At 38.7% G+C, this 21,600-nt stretch overlaps 2 protein-coding genes across 3 annotated transcripts in view; one reads left to right on the forward strand and one right to left on the reverse strand.

The window, feature by feature from the left end:
* The window catches only part of LOC102305630 (solute carrier organic anion transporter family member 1C1), a 37,894-nt gene extending 24,995 nt beyond the window's left edge, over positions 1-12,899 (forward strand). Inside the window, exons 9-15 of the mRNA XM_005915930.3 lie at positions 520-684; positions 1,533-1,728; positions 2,835-3,000; positions 5,710-5,882; positions 8,417-8,481; positions 8,678-8,795; positions 9,232-12,899. Coding sequence (XP_005915992.1) covers positions 520-684; positions 1,533-1,728; positions 2,835-3,000; positions 5,710-5,882; positions 8,417-8,481; positions 8,678-8,795; positions 9,232-9,469 — 1,121 coding nt within the window. The 3' untranslated portion in view covers positions 9,470-12,899. The remainder of the gene's footprint in view (positions 1-519; positions 685-1,532; positions 1,729-2,834; positions 3,001-5,709; positions 5,883-8,416; positions 8,482-8,677; positions 8,796-9,231) is intronic.
* A 96-nt stretch (positions 12,900-12,995) lies between these two features.
* LOC102306355 (dihydrouridine synthase 4-like (S. cerevisiae)) lies at positions 12,996-20,267 on the reverse strand. 2 transcript variants are annotated; one of them, XM_042218136.1, is made up of 12 exons: positions 19,913-20,264; positions 19,673-19,794; positions 19,372-19,489; positions 19,038-19,160; positions 17,893-18,127; positions 16,212-16,318; positions 15,399-15,499; positions 15,169-15,316; positions 14,961-15,096; positions 14,452-14,554; positions 14,213-14,313; positions 12,996-13,772 (listed from the first exon to the last, which is right to left on the reverse strand). In XM_042218136.1, the coding sequence occupies exons 1-12, from the start codon at positions 20,002-20,004 to the stop codon at positions 13,737-13,739; spliced, it is 1,422 nt and encodes a 473-aa protein (XP_042074070.1). In that variant the 5' UTR covers positions 20,005-20,264; the 3' UTR covers positions 12,996-13,736. The 2 variants fall into 2 exon arrangements, with proteins under 2 accessions (XP_042074070.1, XP_005915995.1); XM_005915933.3 differs by lacking the exons at positions 12,996-13,772; positions 14,213-14,313; positions 14,452-14,554; ... (2 more) ...; positions 15,399-15,499; positions 16,212-16,318 and adding an exon at positions 17,460-17,803 and having other exon boundaries at positions 17,901-18,127; positions 19,913-20,267.
* Positions 20,268-21,600: the final 1,333 nt, after the last annotated feature.

Here is a 21,600-nt window from a genome sequence, read left to right on the forward strand (position 1 = left end):
CTTATTTTGTGCTGATGTTAATGGCAGAGAAGGTTTGGAGACGTTAACAGTACCACGTTTGAATCCAGCGAGCTCTTTAAAAAGACTCGTTCTTTCAAAAAAGGCTCTAAATGCATCCTGCTCAGCTAGGAATTTGATTTTAAACACCTGTGGTAATGGGACAGAAAACACCTGAATTTAAAGAGGTGCGACCCAAATACTTTTAGCCATATACTGTATGTATTGCATATTTTTGTCTTCCTACCTTCACCTCCAAACAGTCGCAGCAGATGACTGACCCCCTCCCTAAACCTGGTTCTGCAGGATCTTTCTTCCTGCTTAAAGGGAGTTTTTCCTTCCTGCTGTCACCAACTGCTTGCTCATAGGGGGTCATGTGATTGCTGAGGGTTTCTCTGTATTATTGAAGGGTGCCTGCCTTACAATAAAGCACCTTGAGGTGGCTATTGTTGTGATTTGGTGTTATATAAATAAAATTGAATTAAAATGAATTTTAACTCATCTGTATTTTTGACTCCACAGACTTCATTCCAACCCTGCGAACGCTGCTGGCACACCCAGTCTATCTGGTCTACCTGTGCGTGACAATCATTCAGCTGAACTCTCTCATCGGCATGGTCACTTACAAGCCCAAATACATTGAGCAGCACTTCAGACAATCAGCTTCAAAGGCCAACTTTCTGATGGGTATGGTACATGTTTCATGAACATTGTGCCGTTATATAAATTATTAGTGTGTTACACTTGAAAATGATCACAGACAACTAGGGAAAGCTTTCCAGCTTGTTTCATATTGTATGGGAGAAAAAGGACTCGGACGTCCCTTGTTTGATCAAATGAATTCTAGCGTCAAGTATGAAAACGGCATTATAATGCAGGAATCATGTGTTTAACATGGTAATTATTACAGATTTATGGGCTTTCTGTCCATTCAGCATTACCCTCCTCCTTCTTCTCTTTTACATTTGTTGGATGAAGCAGAAATAGAACTTCAGGGAGTGGATCTTGTTAGAGAAAGGAGAGCTGGGTTAGCTATATTCTAATTCAATCCACTAACAGCCACAGCTGCAGAGACTGGAGCTTTGTGAATATGAGAACTACTTTGCACATGAAATAAAATATCTAATGAAGTTCATAGCGTAAAATGAAAATATCTAGGTTCATGTGGTCTCATCAAGGGAGATGCCTGCGCTGACCAGACTGGCTGCATATGAAAGAGAATGTAATATTAGTGACCAGAGCTAATGACATGGATATAGATAAAAGACCATGTCTCCACATTGATGTTAAATAAAGCTATAAAAAGATAAAAAGCAGGGTTCTTTTTTGATCATGGTAACTTGGAACTAGTGTAGGGTTATTTTACCTGCGGAGCTGCCTCACTTGCAAGGTAGGATAAGCAGGTGTCTGAAAAACAATAGTGAAGCTTTGATGAAAAATTTAAAATGTTACCGTCATTCATTGTTCAAATCCTCATCTAGCCTTTTAAACAGCATCTAATTAATCATGTGCTTTGCTGTTTCCTTTAATCTCAGGTGTGATAAATATCCCAGCTGTGGCACTGGGGATGTTTTCTGGAGGTCTGCTGATGAAGAGGCTGAAGCTGAACATCATGGGAGCAGCCAAGTTCGCCTTTGGCACATCCCTTATAGGTTACATCCTGTCACTTTTCTTCTTCGCAATGAGTTGTGAGAATGCCAAGGTGGCCGGGGTGACACTTTCATATGACAAGTGAGTCAGAGGCGATTATATGATGTATCGAGGTTAATGGCTACTTGTCTGGAAAATTTATTTTTCCTCCAAACTATTAAACGCAGCAGAGTTAGCCATCTAATATTTGAATGATTCCTCACTATGGTGGCTGAAAGCAACACATTATTTAAATGTTTCATATCATGCATCAGAGTTGATTGCTATGTTTTTTGGCATTTCTCAAAAAAGAAAATGTATGATAAAAGTCCATTTAATCATGAGGATGTCGATTCATATTTAAGCAGAACTGGCAACATTTCCATGGAGCTGCATATAAAGAAGCACGAGGTACCCTTTTGTTAAGCATATTTGGGAACCAGTAGGTGATTACAAGCTGAAACCAACACAAAATCATCCTCTGGGTTTGCCTAATAATGCATGTCAGTATTCAGACACAGCTGAAGTGACACTGCTGAGATGAAAAGTTAAAAGTAGCCAGAGGGGTGCAGCGTGCTAATTAGTCCATGCAGCGAATGTGCCGAAGCTCGAAAACCAATTTAAAAACCAAACACTGCATGCGGTAAATAAAATATGGAATTTCCTAATGCTCAGCAACTCGCTTATTTAGTTTCATAAATGAATGAGGATTGCTCTGGCGCCAGTCATTTTTGAAGACACTGATGATTGGAAACATGCAAGTTTGACTGTGTTTATTTGAAGCGGTAATATTTCATCTTATTACAGATTACATTGTCACCGTATAAAAAGGGGGTTGCTTGTAGTGATGAATCTAGAGAGAACTGTGGGAATTAAATCTGCAGCTTACTTAACAGTCTGAGCTCAAGATATAGTCTGAATTTTACTGTGTAAACTAGGTGGTGACGATTTAGGAAATAAACAGCAGGATATTCCTCTCAGGAGATGATGGACCAAAAAATCCACCAAAAAAACTGACCTACATTTGTCTGTAGGCCAGGAAGAGTGACTGAATATGCTGCACTTTGCTAACAAATTTGCCATATCACCTTGATAACGTATGTCTAATGTATCCCTAGAAACTCAAAATCCATATAAAATATATACAAAATTGTAAATAAGTGTATTTGTTTCTGAGTTGTACTTCTTTCTTATCATCTATCTTCCAGCATCGAAAAGATATCGTATGATAAGCACCCGCTCTTCACAGACTGCAACTCAAAGTGCGTTTGTTCATCGAGCGACTGGGACCCAGTCTGCGGCGAGAACGGCATCACATATGTTTCTCCATGTCTGGCTGGCTGCATCACCTCTGCTGGCTCAGGAAAAAACACAGTAAGTTTACAAGCGGCTCAGAAAGTAAATACTGTACAACCAGAATCGGTTGGAAATTATGAGGCAAAAAACTTTGTTAGTGTCTCGTCTGTTTTAAAACTTGGAGTAGTCTTACATCCCAACTGCGTAACCTTGGCTGGCTCAGAAAAACATGCATTTTTCTCGGAAGTGGGTTTCTACGTTTCATTTGGATTACACACTGTTTTGCCATAAAAGTCATTTGGCGTGAACTTCAAGGCATAATTCTCTCTCTTTTTTTTTAAACTAAATGTTACTGAGAAGAGATCTTCTGTCACTCATTCATGACTGTGCATTCGTTTATTCTCCATTGTGAGAATGAATACAGTTTTCATGAGAAAACGTCGTAAAACTTGCCCACAGCTGGTGGGGCGACCGTGGCTCAGGAGGTTGGGAATCGCATCTGTAACAGGAAGATCGCCGGTTCGATCCCTGGACTCTCTGTCCTGGTCGTTGTGTCCTTGGGCAAGACACTTTACCCTACTTGCCTACTGGTGTTGGCCAGAGGGGCCGATGGCGCGATATGGCAGCCTCGCTTCTGTCAGTCTGCCCCAGGGCAGCTGTGGCTACAACTGTAGCTGCCTCCACCAGTGTATGAATGTGAGAGTGAATGAATAGTGGTATTGTAAAGCGCTTTGGGTGCCTTGAAAAGCGCTATATAAATCCAATCCATTATTATTAAAGAGAAAGATACATGCTTTAATATGAGAAAATAACAAAATGAGTTGTACAATCTTCTATTCCTGTATACTTAACCAATATAAGATAAAAAATAAGAATAAGACGCTAATTTCATTGCATCAAATTGAATTGCTGGTAAAATCTCAAACGTGGGCAGCAGATCAGTGATCTGGAACCAGGCTATGTGGGTCTTTACGGCTCATGGCTGGTTTTTAAAAGGGGACTTTTTATGCTAATTCTTGCACTTTATTAAATTAACTTTACATGATTCACATTCAAGGATGTTTCTGTCTGAAATAGGCACTTTTAGCTCCTCTCCCCTTAAGGCCACTCTGACCATATTAAGGAAATCCCCTCTCTTTGACGTCATGCTTTCAGCTTTTGGTGATGACTTGCACATGCGCAGACCTTTGGCAGTGTTTAAATGATCCTCCGCCCTTGTGAAACTATATTAATTATGATAAGTCTACTTTAATTGTTATTTATTGATTAATGCAGATATCAAGAAAGGGTATTCACAGTTTTGATGACTAAGTGCTGTTTTAGGGAGCAAGCATGTGACTGAGGGCCTTTAAGGGAAGCCCACACAGCCAGTGCTTTCAAGCTGTTTTCACACATGAACCTTGGAGAGTTTCATGAGAATTAGATTTGGATATTTTCCACTGTTCCTTTTTCTAACATGTAGCACACAGCAGGAAATAGTCCACTTAGTTTAGGCCAGAGAGTTCCTTACACAGTGGAGGCAGCCTCTCTAAATCGCTGTACACAATCTTTTACATTAATTTGGTTGCTTACTTCCTGGGTATTATTTGCCTGTAAAGATATGACTGCCATGTAAAAGTAAACTATGAAGGCTCGTATATGATTGTCTTTATTTAAAGAAAGTTTGATTGACTAAAGGCTTGTGCTTTTTTGTACTGGTTTGAAGTTTTCTGTTAATCAGTAAGGGAGTTTTATTTAAACCAGCTAAATTCAAAATGAGGGAGTTTAATGCTAGATTTACTAAACTGCTTAAAACTGTCTTATGGTGTAAAAATGTTGCGACAAGTTAGTTAAGTCAAGTTAATTTATTTATTAGCACATTTTAAAACAACACAGGTTGGCCAAAGTGCTTTACAGCTAAATAGAATAAAACAGCAGGAAAATAGAGAAATATCAAGAAAAGCAAGAAACAAAAAGAAAAGAAACGTGTCAAAATTAAACACTAGTGAGTAAAGGCATGTCTTTAAGTGAGTTTTAAACATCTCAAGGGTTGCAGAGGTGCTAATTTGAAGAGGCTAACTGTTGCAAAGTTTAGGTTTGACTACAGCAAAGGCCTGGCCTGCTCTGTGTTTTAGTCAAATCAGCTGACTTTAAAGATCTATTAGGAATAGTTAAAATAGAAATAGTTCAAAGTCCAGAAAGGTAAGAGGATGCTGAAGTCCATTTAGTGACTTAAAAACAAGTAATAAAATGTTAAAATCTGTTCTACTGGAAGTCAGCATAAGGAAGCCAAAAGTCAGCATCTAAAAAACATGGACAGAGTTGTGCAGCATCCCAAATCAATAACTGAATATTGACTTGAACAGTGTCCACTTTTATGCACATAGCACTGTTATTGTCCCAGGGGTTGTATTTGAGAAATAACATGCCGTGTATCACTTTTTCCATTAAACATGACCTGTGCCAGTATGTCTGAATGGTAATTCTCACTATTTATTGTATTTTTATACAGCGACATTGTTTTTGCACCTCGTGTTTTGCAAAATCTTTCTGCACTTTTCCTATAAAAAAGACATTAAAAACTACTATCATCTTTTGATTTGTATATAAATGTAGTTTGCAATTCTATGCATACAGGCTAGTGACAAAATAAAGGAAAACCCTCTCTGAGCTTCCTCTGTCTCAGTAAGGTGTTGGGCAACAATGCTTTGACACACACACACACACACTGGTTTTTCCGTTAATTTGTCTGTAGTTGTCTGTGTCTAGCTATATGGTCATATGTGTGGAATATGCGTGTCTCTCCAGGTCTTCTCTAACTGTTCCTGTGTCGGTGTGGCTGGTAACTTTACGGCCAGTACAGGTCACTGCCCTCAAAAGGACGACTGTGACAGGATGTTCCCATACTTCCTGGCTCTCTCTGTCATCACTTCCTTTATCATCTCTCTTGGGGGGACACCAGGATACATGCTTCTTATCAGGTCAGATTAAATTTAAGACATATAATGAGAAAGGATCTTGAAATAACTACATTACCCCTGTATTCGTATTAGCATTTATATCAAGCCTCAATTTCAAACTTTTAGAACCGTCTATTTAAGGTGGTACAACAAGCATTTCTTGTACTGTTTAGTATTTTCCTTACCTTGAAATCCCCACACACCTGGGTTTGGGATAACAGTGGACAATTGGGAGGTTCACTCAAAGGACAGCCAACATTTCCTTGCCAGTATTTTGCTCGAAAGTGTGGCTTGTTGAGGCTGTGCCCCGCCTGGCATGCGGACAGACAGAGGTCGAAACAGCAAAGACAAAAAAACTTTGGTCATGATGAACATTTTTCCATTGCCGCACACAGAAACACGGAAATACTAACATCTTGAACCAATTCAGATTTAATAAAATGTTGTTATACTAATTAATCAGCATGTACACGGAGTTACATGCTGATTTTGAGCACAGACTTCCTGCAGCCATCTCTGATGCAGCACGAGTCTGTGGCCAATATAAATAAATATATAAATCAATATTTAAAAAATCTGTTTTCTAATTGATAAAGAAAAATCTGTAGATTTTGGTGATCTCTAATAATTAATATTGGTCATTATTACAGTTTTTGTTTTCTCATATGAGATATGAGATAATAAAAATAATATGTTGACAAAGCACATTCGCGAGCAAATCACATAGTGACAATGACACGCTTCTGCAAAAACAAAGCCTAAATTACAGAAAGCTAGTATTGAATTACTTTATATTGTGAACATCCATGTGGGAGTGTTTGGACTGATAGAAAAAGTCCAAAATCTATGTCATCATGCACATTTTCCAAATCTATCCGATGGACTGGATTCGAGTCTTTGCCAGGCCGCCTTATGTTTGACATCCCTGAGTTAGACTATAGATGGGGCTTGATACAATAAGCTACACAGAGATGCCCACACAGTCCATCTGAAAAGACCTAATGCTGTACCTGTTGCATGTGCATGTTTTGCATGAAGGGCATATCATATAATTTGGACTCTTTAGAACAAGCCCTGTACTGTACTACTACTACTGTAGTAGTTGAGTCAGTCCTAAATGCTTAATGTCATTTGTTGTAGTTACCATTGACTTTTACACAATTTTATACCTGCTTGTTTCACTACTGCAAACTTTGGAGCTTGTTTTCATAAAGCCTTGTATAAACTTCCTGTTATTAGCAGTGGCTGCATACTTGTTTGTGGATTTATTTGTCTGCCAAACTTATAAAAAAGGGACTTTGTCAAATGAATATTTTAAAAAAACCCAACATTTGTTCCAGTGGTTAGTTGAGAATGACGGTGAGGGCAAATCTTTGCTCTGCTAGTCACAAATGATTTCAGTGACACTGGAAAGTCTAAAACAGATACTGTTACCTTGTTGACATGTCTGATCTCAATGTGTGGAAGCACACGTATCATTGAAAACTATGATATGCTCCTTAGCACACTGGTAATTACCAGTGTCAGTAGACATCAGTTTCCACAATCACATTACTTAGAAAGTGACAGGTGAACATTTTGACTAGCTGATAATAAACTGATTTATTTGATTTATGACAATAACTCTTGAGTGTCAAGTAGACATGTAACAGTAAAATAAATGTAATAATCCAAGACTACGCTTTATAGCAGCTCCCTTGTACCTGTTATATAGTTAATCCTGCCATCTGAAGCAAAAAATGCATTTTAGGCTGTTCTGTGTTCAGTCTTTCCTGAAAGTTGTTCACATGCCTGTGGGATAGCTGTAGCATTTCCACTCCTGGATCCAATACACTGACACACAACCAGTCTTATTTGTGTACACAAAAACAGCATCAATGTTGTACAGAAACATCTCGCACATCTTCAGGATTTTACCAGAGGTATAGGTGGTATACAAACCCAAAATCATGTGTCATCAACCAGGCTTCAAATTTTCTGCCACACAGCGGCCTCTGGTGGTTAACTGTGGACTTTACAGTGACATGCTGTGACACATGCATGTGCTAATCATTTATTTTCTGCTTTGTTCTCCCTATAAATCCAACTCGGGTGTGTTTTTCAAGTAAAGAGATTTATGCTAAGGGAATTACACCCTCCTATATGCGAGCACATAAGCACACACTTAACACACAAACGTAGGACCTCTTAAAGCCATGTCAGCTGATCCTGTTGGATTCCAGTGGCCTGGCAGGAATGTAGTGACTTTGCGCTGTGCGTGAATAGTCATCTTATTATTCCTCTGTTCATTTTCAGAGATCAGAAAGACGGCTTAGTTTCCATAGGAATGGTAAAAGTTCTTCTTAACAGTTTTATCAAATGTCATATATTTTGTTGTTTAAATGGAACAGCTATGGTTTACATTTTGTATTTACATTTACACTCGCTTGAGTAACAGTGGCATTACTTCTGGTGTTACCTAATAGGCTTTTTTTTTTTTTGGTCCAGTAACAATAGAAACTGATTTAAATGATAGTAACCATGTTCTATTTATTTATTTTATTTTATTTATGCAGGTGCATCAAACCACAGCTGAAATCTTTGGCCCTGGGTTTCCACGCACTGGCAACACGGACCCTTGGTAAGACCTGTTCGGTAGTCGGGAATGTTCTGGGATTTGATCTTGGTTTAACTCTTCCTGAAAACCTTTGCTTTGTTTGTCCAAGTTTACTCATAAAATGTTTGTTCAGATTTTTCAAAATAGTGTTCGCTGTTACCTGTTGTTTCATTTTTAGGAGACGTGACTGTGAAAAGACTTTGTTTCCTTTGTCTTACAGCAGGGATCCCAGCACCCATTTACTTTGGAGCCATCATTGACACCACATGTCTAAAATGGGGTCAGAAAAGGTGTGGGGGCATAGGAGCCTGTCGAATCTACAACACCACCGCCTACAGGTTGTACTTACACATGTACTATTCAGTCGTTTGTTAATCCCTTTTTTTAATTAGTCCAAACATTCAACATAATGCAGCCTTAAGTGTGACTTTCTGTAGACCAGACCTAATCTCATTTATTTGCTGATGCTTTACTGGAAATACTTTAATTGAGTTTGAACTGAATTAGCAGTAACCTCTTGCCTACCCTACTTCTTTTTTTCTAGTTTTTCTGTGACCCCTGGAAGCTCTACGTGAGACATTATAATTCCTGTTTATAGCTTCCAAATTATGATTATTAAACATTAATAAATATTATCTAATTACCCTAGCTCAATTTTCTGGTACATCTCAACATAGGGAATCTATTGCAGCATTAATTAATAACCAACTCTTGTCTGATGTCTTGCCAAATTTTGCTAATTTTCATCATATCAATCTTTTTCGTGCCTCTCAGAATAGCATACCTGGGCCTGACTCTAAGCCTGCGGACTATCTCCTTTATTATTTGCATCCCGGGCTTCATCCTGCTCAGTCGACAGCTGAAGGAGGAGGAACGAAGCGCCATCCACGGAGCTCTGAGGAACGGTGGAACCGAACTGGAGGTGCTCAGGAAGGAAGAGTTGGTTATTTCTAATTCTGACCAGCCACACCACCCATCAGAGAACAGCACAGATAGGCAGACACGACTTTGACAGAGCCAGCAGAGCTGACGGCCGCATATATACCCACAGTATGTCCAGAGCGCCGTTGCACACATGCACGCTCGCTCACATGAAAACAAGATTTGCAGGGAATCACTTGTTGTCCAGTCATCTCATGTAAAACAGAAATTCTATATTTGTACTGCTGGATGTGTAAAGGCTTTGTAAATCTGACAGAAATTTGATATGACTGAAATATTTCTTGAATGTACATGCTGTTTTTCCTTTAAAGAAAAAAAAATACAAACACGATATTTTTGAGTTGAAGAAAATATCAGTTAGGAAATGTGACTTGTACAGACTACTGCAAAACAGTACTATTTTAAACACCAGCATTTCAAAAGCTGCCTCTTTAAGATCTTTCTTTCAAAGTTATTCCAGCTGACAGTAGTGTTACAGAACTGAAGAGGTAAAGTGGCCTTATAAACCAGAGGCACAACAGCAAACTGATATATCCTAAAAAGAAAAATCTGGCCTTTAAAGACCTGAGATATTTTTTTCTCCTTTAAATGAGTTGTAGAATTGCTCGTTTCAGTAACACTTGGAGGATATTGATATGATGTTTCGGTATGTGCCTCATTCACTCAACTGTTACCTCTTAATGTGTGTTTCAGAGATCTTTAAAAAACAATTTCATTTTACTTTTAAATTTCAGATCATCGGCTCTTTACTCGTTTAGGAAAGAACGATTGATTTTTGCTTTTTACTTAAAGCCCAAAGTTGTGAGTGTATAGCAGTTTGTTGTTTTTGTGCTTTCTGGATATGAACTTTGGGTCCGTTGATATTCATAATCACTAGAAATGGGAATTGTATTTTAGTGAAATCTGCTTCAGCAAACAGCTCTGCTTTTGTCAAACTCTAGAGCCATGACACTTACCTCTGAGTGGTGCAAATGTTTTAGTTTCACACACACAACTGACTAAAGCTGTTAATAGCTGGTATCAGATCAAATTTGCATCTTAAACTTCTCAGTTGGGCTCCCCAGGCTCTGGTTGTCGTGCCTTGGATAAGGCAGAGATTGTATTGTTGCAACACTGATAAAGTACTTACTGTAAAAAAAAAAAGGAGAAGAAGAAGAAAACACTGTGTGTGATTGTTGTTGCTGATATGTAAAAGTTCTGTTTCCATCGTCATGCGTTTCACTGGTTGGTGTTTCTACCTTTGTATTCTTTATGTGTGTCTTTATGCCAATGTCACAATTTTATCTCCCCTTTCTTCTCTTAAACATTAACCCCATTTTTGTAAAATCTGACAGTGATTTCTCAGTTGTATGAATCGAGTATGTAGCATTTTTTAAATTTTATACAACTTTTTTTTTAAAGAACTCTTTTTATCCCAGTCTGTCACTGAAATCCTGGACATTATTTTTTTAGCATTTTCTTTCATTGAGAGCAAATGATCAGATATCTGACTGCTTAAACTAGAGCTCTGTTCAGGGATCTGATGAAATTATCTGAGGGTACACTAGCTGCTCTGATGTGATGTTTTGCAATGACTGATGAAGTCGTGATCTCTGGAATGCATTCAAATTCATGCCCAAAGTATTGATATGGTTGAAAGTCGAGTACCGATTATTGAGACTCATCGCAACACTTTTCTTTAGTGCAGCAGTGTACGAGTGTACACTGCTGCCAATCTCTATGATTCAGAAAACAGTTTCCTTCGACCACCCATTTGTGTAATACCAGACGCCCTTAATATGTACATCAGCAGAAAGACTAAATTAGCCCAGTTAAAAATTCAAAACGTGGTAAAGGATTTGACAGACTTTTTAATACAGACACACTTTCCCGGAGTGTTATTTTCTTCGGACAGTTGCAACAGCAGTAAGTGGATCAGACAGTTTCAGTTCAAGCCCGTAGAGACTGTTTGATGTGAGATTATTTTCGAGTCTGTAGTTCTCTACTTTCAGCAAATGATAAAGCTTAGGGTGCATCCTACCACTGACACTAAAGTGTATTCAGAAGTATTGATAATGCAAACCCCTCCCCCTGCCCCCCAACACACACACACACACACAAATAAAATACATAAATACAAATATATATTTATACACATATGTCCCTACATGATTGTATATTTTCATGACAAAAAGCATCATCTGACCTGTTATTACAAGTGACAAAAACTTGCCTCAACATCACATGTTGTGGTATTTGTCACTTTCAACGGGAGCTGTGTGTTTTAAGTAATATGCTGGTTTCATAGTTTATAATATTTATAGATAATATTTATAGTAGCATAAACTCTATTGAAAATGAACACTATTTACCATGTAGCTTTTGTATTGCTGTTCTGCTGTGGGCTATCAGCATCTCATCGCTGATGAGAACCTGTAATCTAAATATGGCTTCTGGTTTGGTAGCTTAGGGGACCTTAACTGAAAGTATTTGCTTGATTTGTGGATGGATGAAATTTGGCAAAATTGGGTTTTAAAAACATGTTAAACTGCGTCCTTTAAAAACAACGTGTGGATTGAAGGAGGATTTCTTGCATTGCACTGCTGTTAGGAATATTCTGAAGTTTCCTGCAACTTTCCACTCAAGTGCCAAATCAGATTTAGTCAGTCCCATTTTTTTATTTTTAGATATCAGGGTGAAGTGATATTGCTCCAGTAACAGAATGTTCAGTGTGACTCAAAAAAGGCATTCAATTTAATTTTGCAGTCACCAGTTTTATTTCAAGGTCATGAATTCACGTTTTTCAAAGGAGCTGTGGACCCACAACACATGTACTATTTGGGTAAGTTGCAGCATGAGGTGACTGTGTCATCTTCAGGTTCAGTTTCAGGCTGACAAACTCAGAACGGTGTAGAGAAAGAAAGTCATTATCTCAATAATGTAAGGTCTTTGCTTGCATTAAAGAAATCAGAATGTAAATAATTTTCTTGGATTATTTTTGTAAAATTTCAAGGAATATCTTAAATGAAATATTAAAATAAAGAATTTTAATACCCAATCACATTATGGGTTTTTTGTGATTTGTTTCACTAGCTGGGAAAATGAAAAAAGAAAAAAAAATGGTTGTAGTGCAGGAGGCACACGGACCAGAAGGGAAGTGTGGTCCTGCTCCTGAAATTCAGATAAATGATTAACAGAGTTTGTGTTAAGAAGTCAAAACAAAGCGCAGGAAAAAAATAACCTTTATTAAAGAAAATTCTGCTTTCTACATCCACTGGAAAGGCACTTAAATCTGATTTTTACGTCCAAACAGCAGAGCGCAACATGAACATGTATTTATATTACCGGGAAAATGAACAATGGTAAATCACTAATAAAAAGCAAACATTTAAATATGTGGTGATGACAATCGCAGGTCCTGTTTCACAGTGACATGGATTTGTTTTGTTTGGATAATTAAAAGATACACAAAAAATATATATAACAAAACAAAGACAATCTTTTTTTGTGACATAAAATATGAATCCCAGCAAACTGTGCACCTTAACACAAAACTGAGCATGTGAAGAACATCCAGGCAAAAACCTAACTAGGACTTAAAAAAAAAAAAAAGTTTTACTTTATGTGCCAGATCTTTTTACAACTTCAAATAAAAGGAAAAAAAAAAACTAAACACAGACACAAAAACAAAAAACAAACAGATACTGGCTAAAACCTCTACCTACTGTCATCCCTTACAGCTGTACAGGTAAAAACATCTGGCACATCGGCTGAAATACCGCAAAACAAAAGTGAAGCTCATTTATCTCAGTGCAACTGTACATGCAGTCTGTATTTGCATACTAAAGTTAAGCTGCAAGTGGCTGCACAAAAACAAGAGAAAACCTTTAGCATAAAAATACTTTTGTAACCATTTACCACATTTATAGATCGACTCAACTTTCCCCATATCTTGTGCAAAGTGGCAAAAACAAATGAGACAGAAAACACTCATTTTGTTTGATATTTGATATATTAGGTGCTCTGTGATCAGTCCTGAGTCACTTACTAACTGAACTCCAATTGCTTTGCACAATTAATCTGCCCGATAGCACACCCTTGAAAAAGAAAATCCTCTTAGTCAGGCTGCACCAGGCAGAAACAGATATTACTCATTCCATTTAAGCCAGTCTCGTGCTCTAATAAAGGTTTAAGACTTTTGAAACCATTGCTGCTACCAGCCGAAAGCATGTTCCTCAGATGAGCCAGTCTTTAATTTGTAATTAAATAGTATGACACACGGTGTTACAGATGGTCAAGCATGTGGTGTAATTGTCTGTGACTGAGCTAAGTAAACACTTTAACCTTTAACTTTTCATCTAATCTTCCTTTTTATTTCCACTGTCTCGCAGATTCTGAAAGGAGAGAAAATGAAAATATCAGTTAAAATATTATACTGTATTATACAATTCCACACTCCATAAAGGTTCAAAGTGTCTGTTAGTTGTTAACCCCTTAGCAGTCCTATTAGTCCCCTAAACCATCCAATGTCCCGTGGGCGGTACGTCCGACTGCTAACAGTTTAAAGAAATGGATGAAAACCTGAAAGTGAACAGAATTTGCAGTCTTTCACTAGTGATTTGTGCTTTAAATGTTTCAACAAAACATACTCGAGGCCTAAGCTTAAACGATAAATTGATGGCTTCTTTGATCACGAAATATGGAGGAACCACACTGCTGATCTGAGGCTGCCTGCCTGATGTTAATTGTCTTGAATGTCACTTTGAATTGTTACATCTAGCTAGTGAACGACCCAGCAAATCATCACCCTGCTGTGTTCAGAGCTCAGCATTACCTGGAGCTCCTGGTGTTCTTTCAACAGCCTGTCATACTCCCTGGCGAGGCCCTCCATCTGTTTCTTCATTACATCTGCCTCTGACTGGGACTTCTTCAGACCTGGAGAGGAAAACAATGACACATGAGAACAAGGAATCCCCACCCCCCATGTCTTTGTTTACAGAAACTGACAAGTTATAAAAGCTACATTTGTTTCCAGGGAAGGTGTAGAGGACTGAAATATACACAGATATTAACCATCTCCAGATGTCTTCAGTTCTTCTTTCAGTTTCTCCACTTCCTTCCTTAGCAGGTCCATGCCCTCAGCAGTAGCCCTATCACCCCGCCCTTCCATCAGAGTCTGATAACATAAAAATACATATATTCAAATCTTCAGTCAAATATAGTTATCCCAGTACCTCCAGTGGAAAACACAAAGCATATTCCAGGCGTACAAACTGAACAGTCAAACCATTGAGCAGCCTATAAACATTAAATATGCTCTGGATGTGGATTAAAGGTTAAAGCTGAGTTGGGTAGCTTCCATTTCAATTCATCTTTATATGATTACAATCAACTGGGTACTCTGTTAATATAGCTTTAGATTATGTAAGCAACAAGCTAATATGTGCTATTAAAATCTGGACTTTGAAATTCTGTTTTATCATTCAATAACTGTGTAACTTATTCCCTGACCTATATGAGTTTCCCCACATGCAGTTCAAAGTGGGTTATTGATTACAAATAACAGATCTTTGTGCAATTACCTGTTTCAACAGTTCATTGTCCTTCATGTATTTCTCAGCAGTCTGGTTAGCATTCTCAGCCTGTGCTTGAAGAGCAGCCGTAGTCCCAGACGCTGACGCCAGCTGATTAATCAGAGTGATCAGCCGCTTCATAACGCTGCAAAAACACACGAAGGTTAGAGGAAAGCCAGGTTCAAAGTCCAGGTGTTGTATTAGAGCACAGACTCACAGCCACAGGAAGACGGCAAAACCAGAGATGTACAGATTCCTCTGGGCTCTAAAAAGCTTCATGTGCAAGTGGTCGAACATATTTGGTTGCAGCTTGGCATCGGCGCCGTGCTCTTTAGATGAATACTTTCTCACTTCACGGACAGCATCTTTAAAAACCAAAGAAAAAGAAATCCCCCATAAATCCAAAAGTAGCCTTAAAAATACAGACAGGGATGATTGTTTGCTTACCGAGGAAGAGAACAATGAGTATTATGATCATGGTGAGAAACACTTTATTCCAGAATTTTGACATCCAACTCCAGATCCTCAGATGGAAAATGCTCTGCCATCTGCACAAACATTTGAAGTCACATCACTATGGTGCACAACATAACATTTCTTACAGGATTACTACAGCTGACAGTATATTTGACGCAGAAACAAACACCACACTTTGCTGCCAGTGGTGAGACAAACCTGACACATATGCACAATGTCGTCATTATTCATTATTTAGTGTTTAGTTAGTACCTTTTTCAGCAATCCAAAGTACCACAAAGTGCACAATAAAGATGAAGAAATGAGTTCAGGCAGGGTGGAGTGGGTGTAAATGAGTTTCTGGGGTAATTTGTAACAGAAGGATGGCAGCAAAAGTGTAATGAAATGTTCAGAGAGACCTGCTATGATGTGTGAGTTCAAGATGTTGGCAGATTTTAATTTGAGAGTTATCAGAACAGACAAGCTTAGAAATGCATAGATCAGAGGGACATCTTAGGTTGAGATGGTTTGGGCATGTGCACAGGGATAGTGGATATACTGGACAAAAGATGTTGAGCTACTCAACAGGAGAAGGAAAAGAGGAAGACCACAGAAGAGATCCGTGAATGTAGTGAAGGAGGACATGCAGAGGGTTGGTTTGACAGAAGAGATAGAATGATATGGATCCACTGTGGGTACCCCGAAACTGAGCTACCATAAGAAGAAGAAAGGATCTCCTTTGTCAACAGAGACCTGAGTGCAAAACCATATTCAACTTGAGAACAGAGTGACAGTTATACTTACCTCCTGGCAGAGATAAAGGGTAAACAGAGGATGACAATGACGCCAATTTCCACATAGAGAAAGAGAGCGACAGCTGTCCACTGCAACGTCATCTTTGCTGATGGCTTCTGAAGATAAACCAACCAAAAGACCGGAAACCTAACAGAAAACAAGAAAAGGGAAAGGAATTGGTCTCACCAGCCTCCCTCAACTAACTATCAGGTACAGAGAAGGTAAGCTACCTATCGTACGTGGCCATTTCTCAGTAATAACACTACCGTTGAAAAAGACTGCAATAATCTCGAACCCAGTCTATTTACCTTAACGGAAGCTCGCAGAGGCTTGGAGTGAACTGTCAAACCGCTGTTACTGTAACCTGGTTTCACAGCATCACCGCAACAAATACGTGCAAATAGAGTGCTCGTTTATATGTTTAACGGCTAGCTACTTTCAACGATTTCACTCTTCCATCTTTAGCCAGCGTTCAGTATCAAGCTTGCATTAACACATGAGCTAACGCTAACATGCAACTAACGCAGGTGATATAGAAACATACTTTTTTTTTTTTTTAACTATTTAAGACTATTATAAGGCCTGCTATAACACGTTATGCTAGATTCCAAGTAGACATATATGAAACTTCCAAAAATACCGTAAAAGCAGTAACTGAGATACTTACTAGTTAGCTTCTGAAATCAAACAGGGCAAAGTAAGTTTGTCTTCCTGCACCAGCGAGTCCTCCTACCGCCTCTTCCGAAAAAATAGCTTCCGTTGCAGTTTTTCAAAATAAAAGCTGTGGCGCTATTGCATTTTTTAATCTAACAATATAAATGCGGTCCGTCCTATGAACAATTATTTTCCACAGTTATTGCTATTCATTTTTAAACTGTAGTGCTGTTTGAACACCCCTTTCATTTCATGATATTGAAGATTTTCGTTATAGGGAAGATTGTGACATTTACGTTGAAGGCAAATAATTAATTACTTGAAGCTGTTTTCTCCTTCATGACAAGGAAATAACGAAATAAATTTCTTACACTTCATATTGATTATCCACTCTCAGAACACTGAAATATCTTTTTCTTTTAAACCCCTGAAGCCAATAGAAATATTGCATCTCAGTAATGCTTTACATAAACATGACAAACAAAAACAAACTACGCATGTACAGAGATGCACTCTTCCCACGATTATTCTATATTCTGTTTAATAACCTACTATCGCACACTTGCGGAAAAAAGAAAGCAATAGAGACAGAAATTGCACAGCTATAGATTAAAAAATATTTATTGAGCATAAAAACAATAACAATAAAAACTAAAGTCACGCCGTTAATTTTCAATGTGGTCATGTCCTGAGATCATGTACTGATCCATATGTATTCTGGAGGTAATCTATTACAGCTGAAGTACTGGACAGAGAATTGAACACTTTTCTCTCCGGCTGCGAGCTAACCCTCTCCAGCATGTAGATAAGATGATGGTGGAAGCATGTGAATGGAGTGCCCTGTTCAACAGATATGTCCACCCAGTCCCATATACACTGCAAAGGAGTGTCCTCATAGCCAGCAAACATAGCAGGGTTAGCAAGTAACCCACGTGCAGCCATGACACCTAATAAAAAAGATAAGAAAAAAACATGAGCCAAATAGAAAGAAAACTGCCAGAGTTAGAAGTATATTTGTTACAATGTTGCTGAAAACGAACATACCATCAACACCTGTGAGCTCGTGGGTCGACTCCACATCCCGGAGATACTTTATGTCGCCGTTGGCAATGACAGGGACAGAAACACTGTCTTTAATTGTCTTTATAGCATCGTAATGGACTGGTTGGTGGCGTTCTTCTGTTGTACGACCATGGACTGTTATCCATGACACACCGGCTGATTCAGCCTTTTGACATAGATCCACTGTCTGCCTTAGGTCCTTGTGAATTCTGTGAAAGATAACAGTAACGGTATTAATATACCAATAATAAGTAGGATCATAATCATAACTAGTATTGTTTTAAATAATCTTCCTTCGGTTGCTCCCTTTAGGGTTACCAGGGCAGACCATCTTTCTCCATCTCACTCAGTTTCTAGCATCCGCTTCTGTCACACCAACCCTCTGCATATCCTCCTTCACCACATTCATGGTGCTCTTCCTCTTTTCCCCCTAACTGGCAGCTTCATATTCAACATCCTTCCACTAGCCCTTCTCTGCTCATGTCCAAACCATCTCAACTTTGCCCCTCTAACTTTTCCTCCAAACTGCTCAATCAGAGCTGGCCCTCTGAGGTACTTGTTTTTATTCCTGTCCACCCTGGTCACTCCCAATAAAAATCTGAACATCTTTAGCTCAACCAACTTCAGCTCCGGTTACTGCCTTTTTGTTAGTGCCACACTCTCCAAACCATAGCAGGTCTCACTACCATCTTGCAAATCTTCCCTTTCCCTCTTGCTGCTATCCTTCCACAAATCACCCCCTGACACTCGTCTCCACCCTGCCTGCACTCTCTTCTTCACCTCTCTTATGCACTGTCCATTGCTCTAGATGATTAACCCCAGGTATTTAAATTCATCTACCTTCACACCCTCTACATCTTGATTGTTCACCATTCCACCTGTCTCCTTCTCATTCACAAACATCTATTCTGCCTCACTTTTATTCACTTTAATTCCTCTTCTGTCCAGTGCATACCTCCACCTCTCCAGCCGCTCTTCCATTTACTCCATACTGTGCCTAAACAGTGTCGTTCACAAACATCACTGACAGGTACAGTTATAAAGTTATATATTATAAAGGGGTCATAATTCTTCAAAAAGAAACAAAGCTTAGTATGTGTGGCTTTTTTTCTTTTTTACCTTATTTTAATTGATGCTGTGTAGTTTGGATTGTCCACTTGATTTCTGACGTGTCTCACCATGTCTTTAACAAGTTCTGGCTTGTTAATGAGGCATGCACCATACCCAGCTGACATAGCCCACCTGAAAACAACACACAAAAAAGATACTGAAGCATTCTGAGTACACTGAGTTTACTAGATTTGTACCTAACTACTGGTCCCAGTAACTCTTAGTTACTTTCTGGAATAAAATGTAAATATTAAGAATCAACAAAGAAAAAGCTACTCTGTACAATCACATTGTTTAAATAATGAAAAGTGACAGCATTAGTTTAAACTATCAGTAGCTGCACCTCTGGGGGCAGCCGCAGTTGAGGTCAACTCCATCTGAGAAAGGTGCCACTGCACAGGCTGCATCAGCCAGACTCTGAGCATCATGGGCAGCAAACTGCACTATCAGTGGGCGGTCACCTGAGCAGATAAACAAAGAGCTGTAAACTATCATCATATCAACAATAGCAATACAGACAATACTGGCATTAGTAAATTTTACATTATGTCGCAGGGAAAATCTCTCTGTTTGAAGAAACTAGGTATGAAGTGCAAGAAATCAACCTAGTAGCTCATTCCAGCTCATATTACAATGTTACTCACGTTCATTAGTAGTGAATTCACTGTCTCTGGCTTTGATTGAGCGCAAGAAGTCGGCTGCAACGATCATTGGAGTGAAGCAGATATCGCAGTTGTACTTCCTAACCAAGGACCTGAAAGCAAGCCTGAAGGAAATAAATATTAGCACAGTGAGCATCATTAACTGTACACGTGTTTCACCAAAATTCATCCATAAGCAAAGAAATTTGTAAATTAGTTAAAGAAATGACAGCTTTCACTTACTTTGAGTATCGAACCATTGGGGCACAAATTTTCAGTACTTGTCCCTTTTCAAACATGTCCATGACACTCGTGTTGCCGTTAGCGGTCTTCATTCTTCACATAAGCGGCCAAACGTTAGCCACGTAGCGTAACAAGCTAACTATCTCAATATGCACGTGAAGCCTTTCGCGGTTCAAATGTACTATTGTCCGACATCTATGGTATTACTTCAAGGCTAAAAGAAGACCCCACCTCACAGTGTAAAACGCCATTCTGCTAAACAGAGATACGCAGGTATGACTACATGGACCTCAAGACGACACTCACGGAAATGTGCCCACTCAGTGGTACAGGGGAGGAAAAAATGCGGGCGTGTGTTTGGGACTTATGAACTGTTACGTCATGCAACAAGATGTATGTTTATGTATTTAATCTTTTTTTAATTTATTAGTTTTTTTTATTATGACCTCCAAACATACGCTATAGCTATTTCGGAGTGTAATGTGTATTTTTTCAAATAAATAATCATGAAAAATAAAGAAAATGTTGTTCGACGCCACGACCACACCTTTACGTCACGCAATGCGACCTTCAGGTTCTGCGGGGGAAGTTAGCTTTTCAGCTTTCAAAAGACTAAAGCGCGAGACTGAAGAGCAATGCTGGAATAGAAGCTTGCTGATTGATAGGTGAGATTTGAAAAGATGAAGATTTTTACGCTAAAGAAATAACGAAAAACACAGTCTGTGAAGATTTATGTTTTAAAAATAAAGTACCACCCAAATGCTTAGTAAACACCTTTTTCATTATGTTAGGAAAATTGAAAATAAGTGCAAATAGATTTATTGAAAAATGTACGTGCGTGGAATTACGGTATAATAAGGCAAAAGCAGAATTTGTATTGTACTAAAGAGCTTGAAAGTCAATTCTTTTGTAGGTATGCATTTATTGCACCAGAAGAGTGTTTGGCATCACTAACATGCTGAAAAATAAAGCTGTTGCCATTAAGATGCTTTCCAGAAGGTACTGCATAGTGGATGAATATATTATGGTACTTTTACATGTTCATAATTCCATCAGTTCTGACAAGATCCCAAACACAAGTGACGGAAATGTAGTTCCTTCTTGACAGTCCTCTCTCAATTGACTCAAACAGCAGATGGATAAACTGTATGGGTAGATGCAACTCTCAGGTCCTGTTTCAGGTCTTTGTTGTGTGTGTGTGTGTGTGTGTGTGTGTGTGTTGGAGTGTGTGTTGTGTGTGTGTGTGTGTGTGTAATTATATACAGTGGGGCAAAAAAGTATTTAGTCAGCCACCGATTGTGCAAGTTCCCCCACCTAAAATGATGACAGAGGTCAGTAATTTGCACCAGAGGTACACTTCAACTGTGAGAGACAGAATGTGAAAAAAAAAATCCATGAATCCACATGGTAGGATTTGTAAAGAATTTATTCGTAAATCAGGGTGGAAAATAAGTATTTGGTCAATAACAAAAATACAACTCAATACTTTGTAACATAACCTTTGTTGGCAATAACAGAGGTCAAACGTTTACTATAGGTCTTTACCAGGTTTGCACACACAGTAGCTGGTATTTTGGCCCATTCCTCCATGCAGATCTTCTCGAGAGCAGTGATGTTTTGGGGCTGTCGCGAGCAACACGACTTTCAACTCCCGCCACAGATTTTCTATGGGGTTGAGGTCTGGAGAC

This window comes from Haplochromis burtoni, unplaced genomic scaffold, assembly GCF_018398535.1.
Source record: "Haplochromis burtoni strain Fernald_Lab_line unplaced genomic scaffold, NCSU_Asbu1 Contig_15, whole genome shotgun sequence".
Taxonomy (NCBI): Eukaryota; Metazoa; Chordata; class Actinopteri; order Cichliformes; family Cichlidae; genus Haplochromis; species Haplochromis burtoni.

Bases quoted from the DNA above. Each gene is read 5' to 3' on its own strand.
- LOC102306355 (XM_042218136.1), bottom strand. From the start codon at position 20,004: ATGAAGACCGCTAACGGCAACACGAGTGTCATGGACATGTTTGAAAAG. The intron at 19,490-19,672 runs GTGAGTAACATT...TTATCTGCTCAG, and splicing joins TGAATTCACTACTAATGAAC to GTGACCGCCCACTGATAGTG. The intron at 18,128-19,037 runs GTAAAAAAGAAA...TATCTTTCACAG, and splicing joins ACAGCATCAATTAAAATAAG to AATTCACAAGGACCTAAGGC.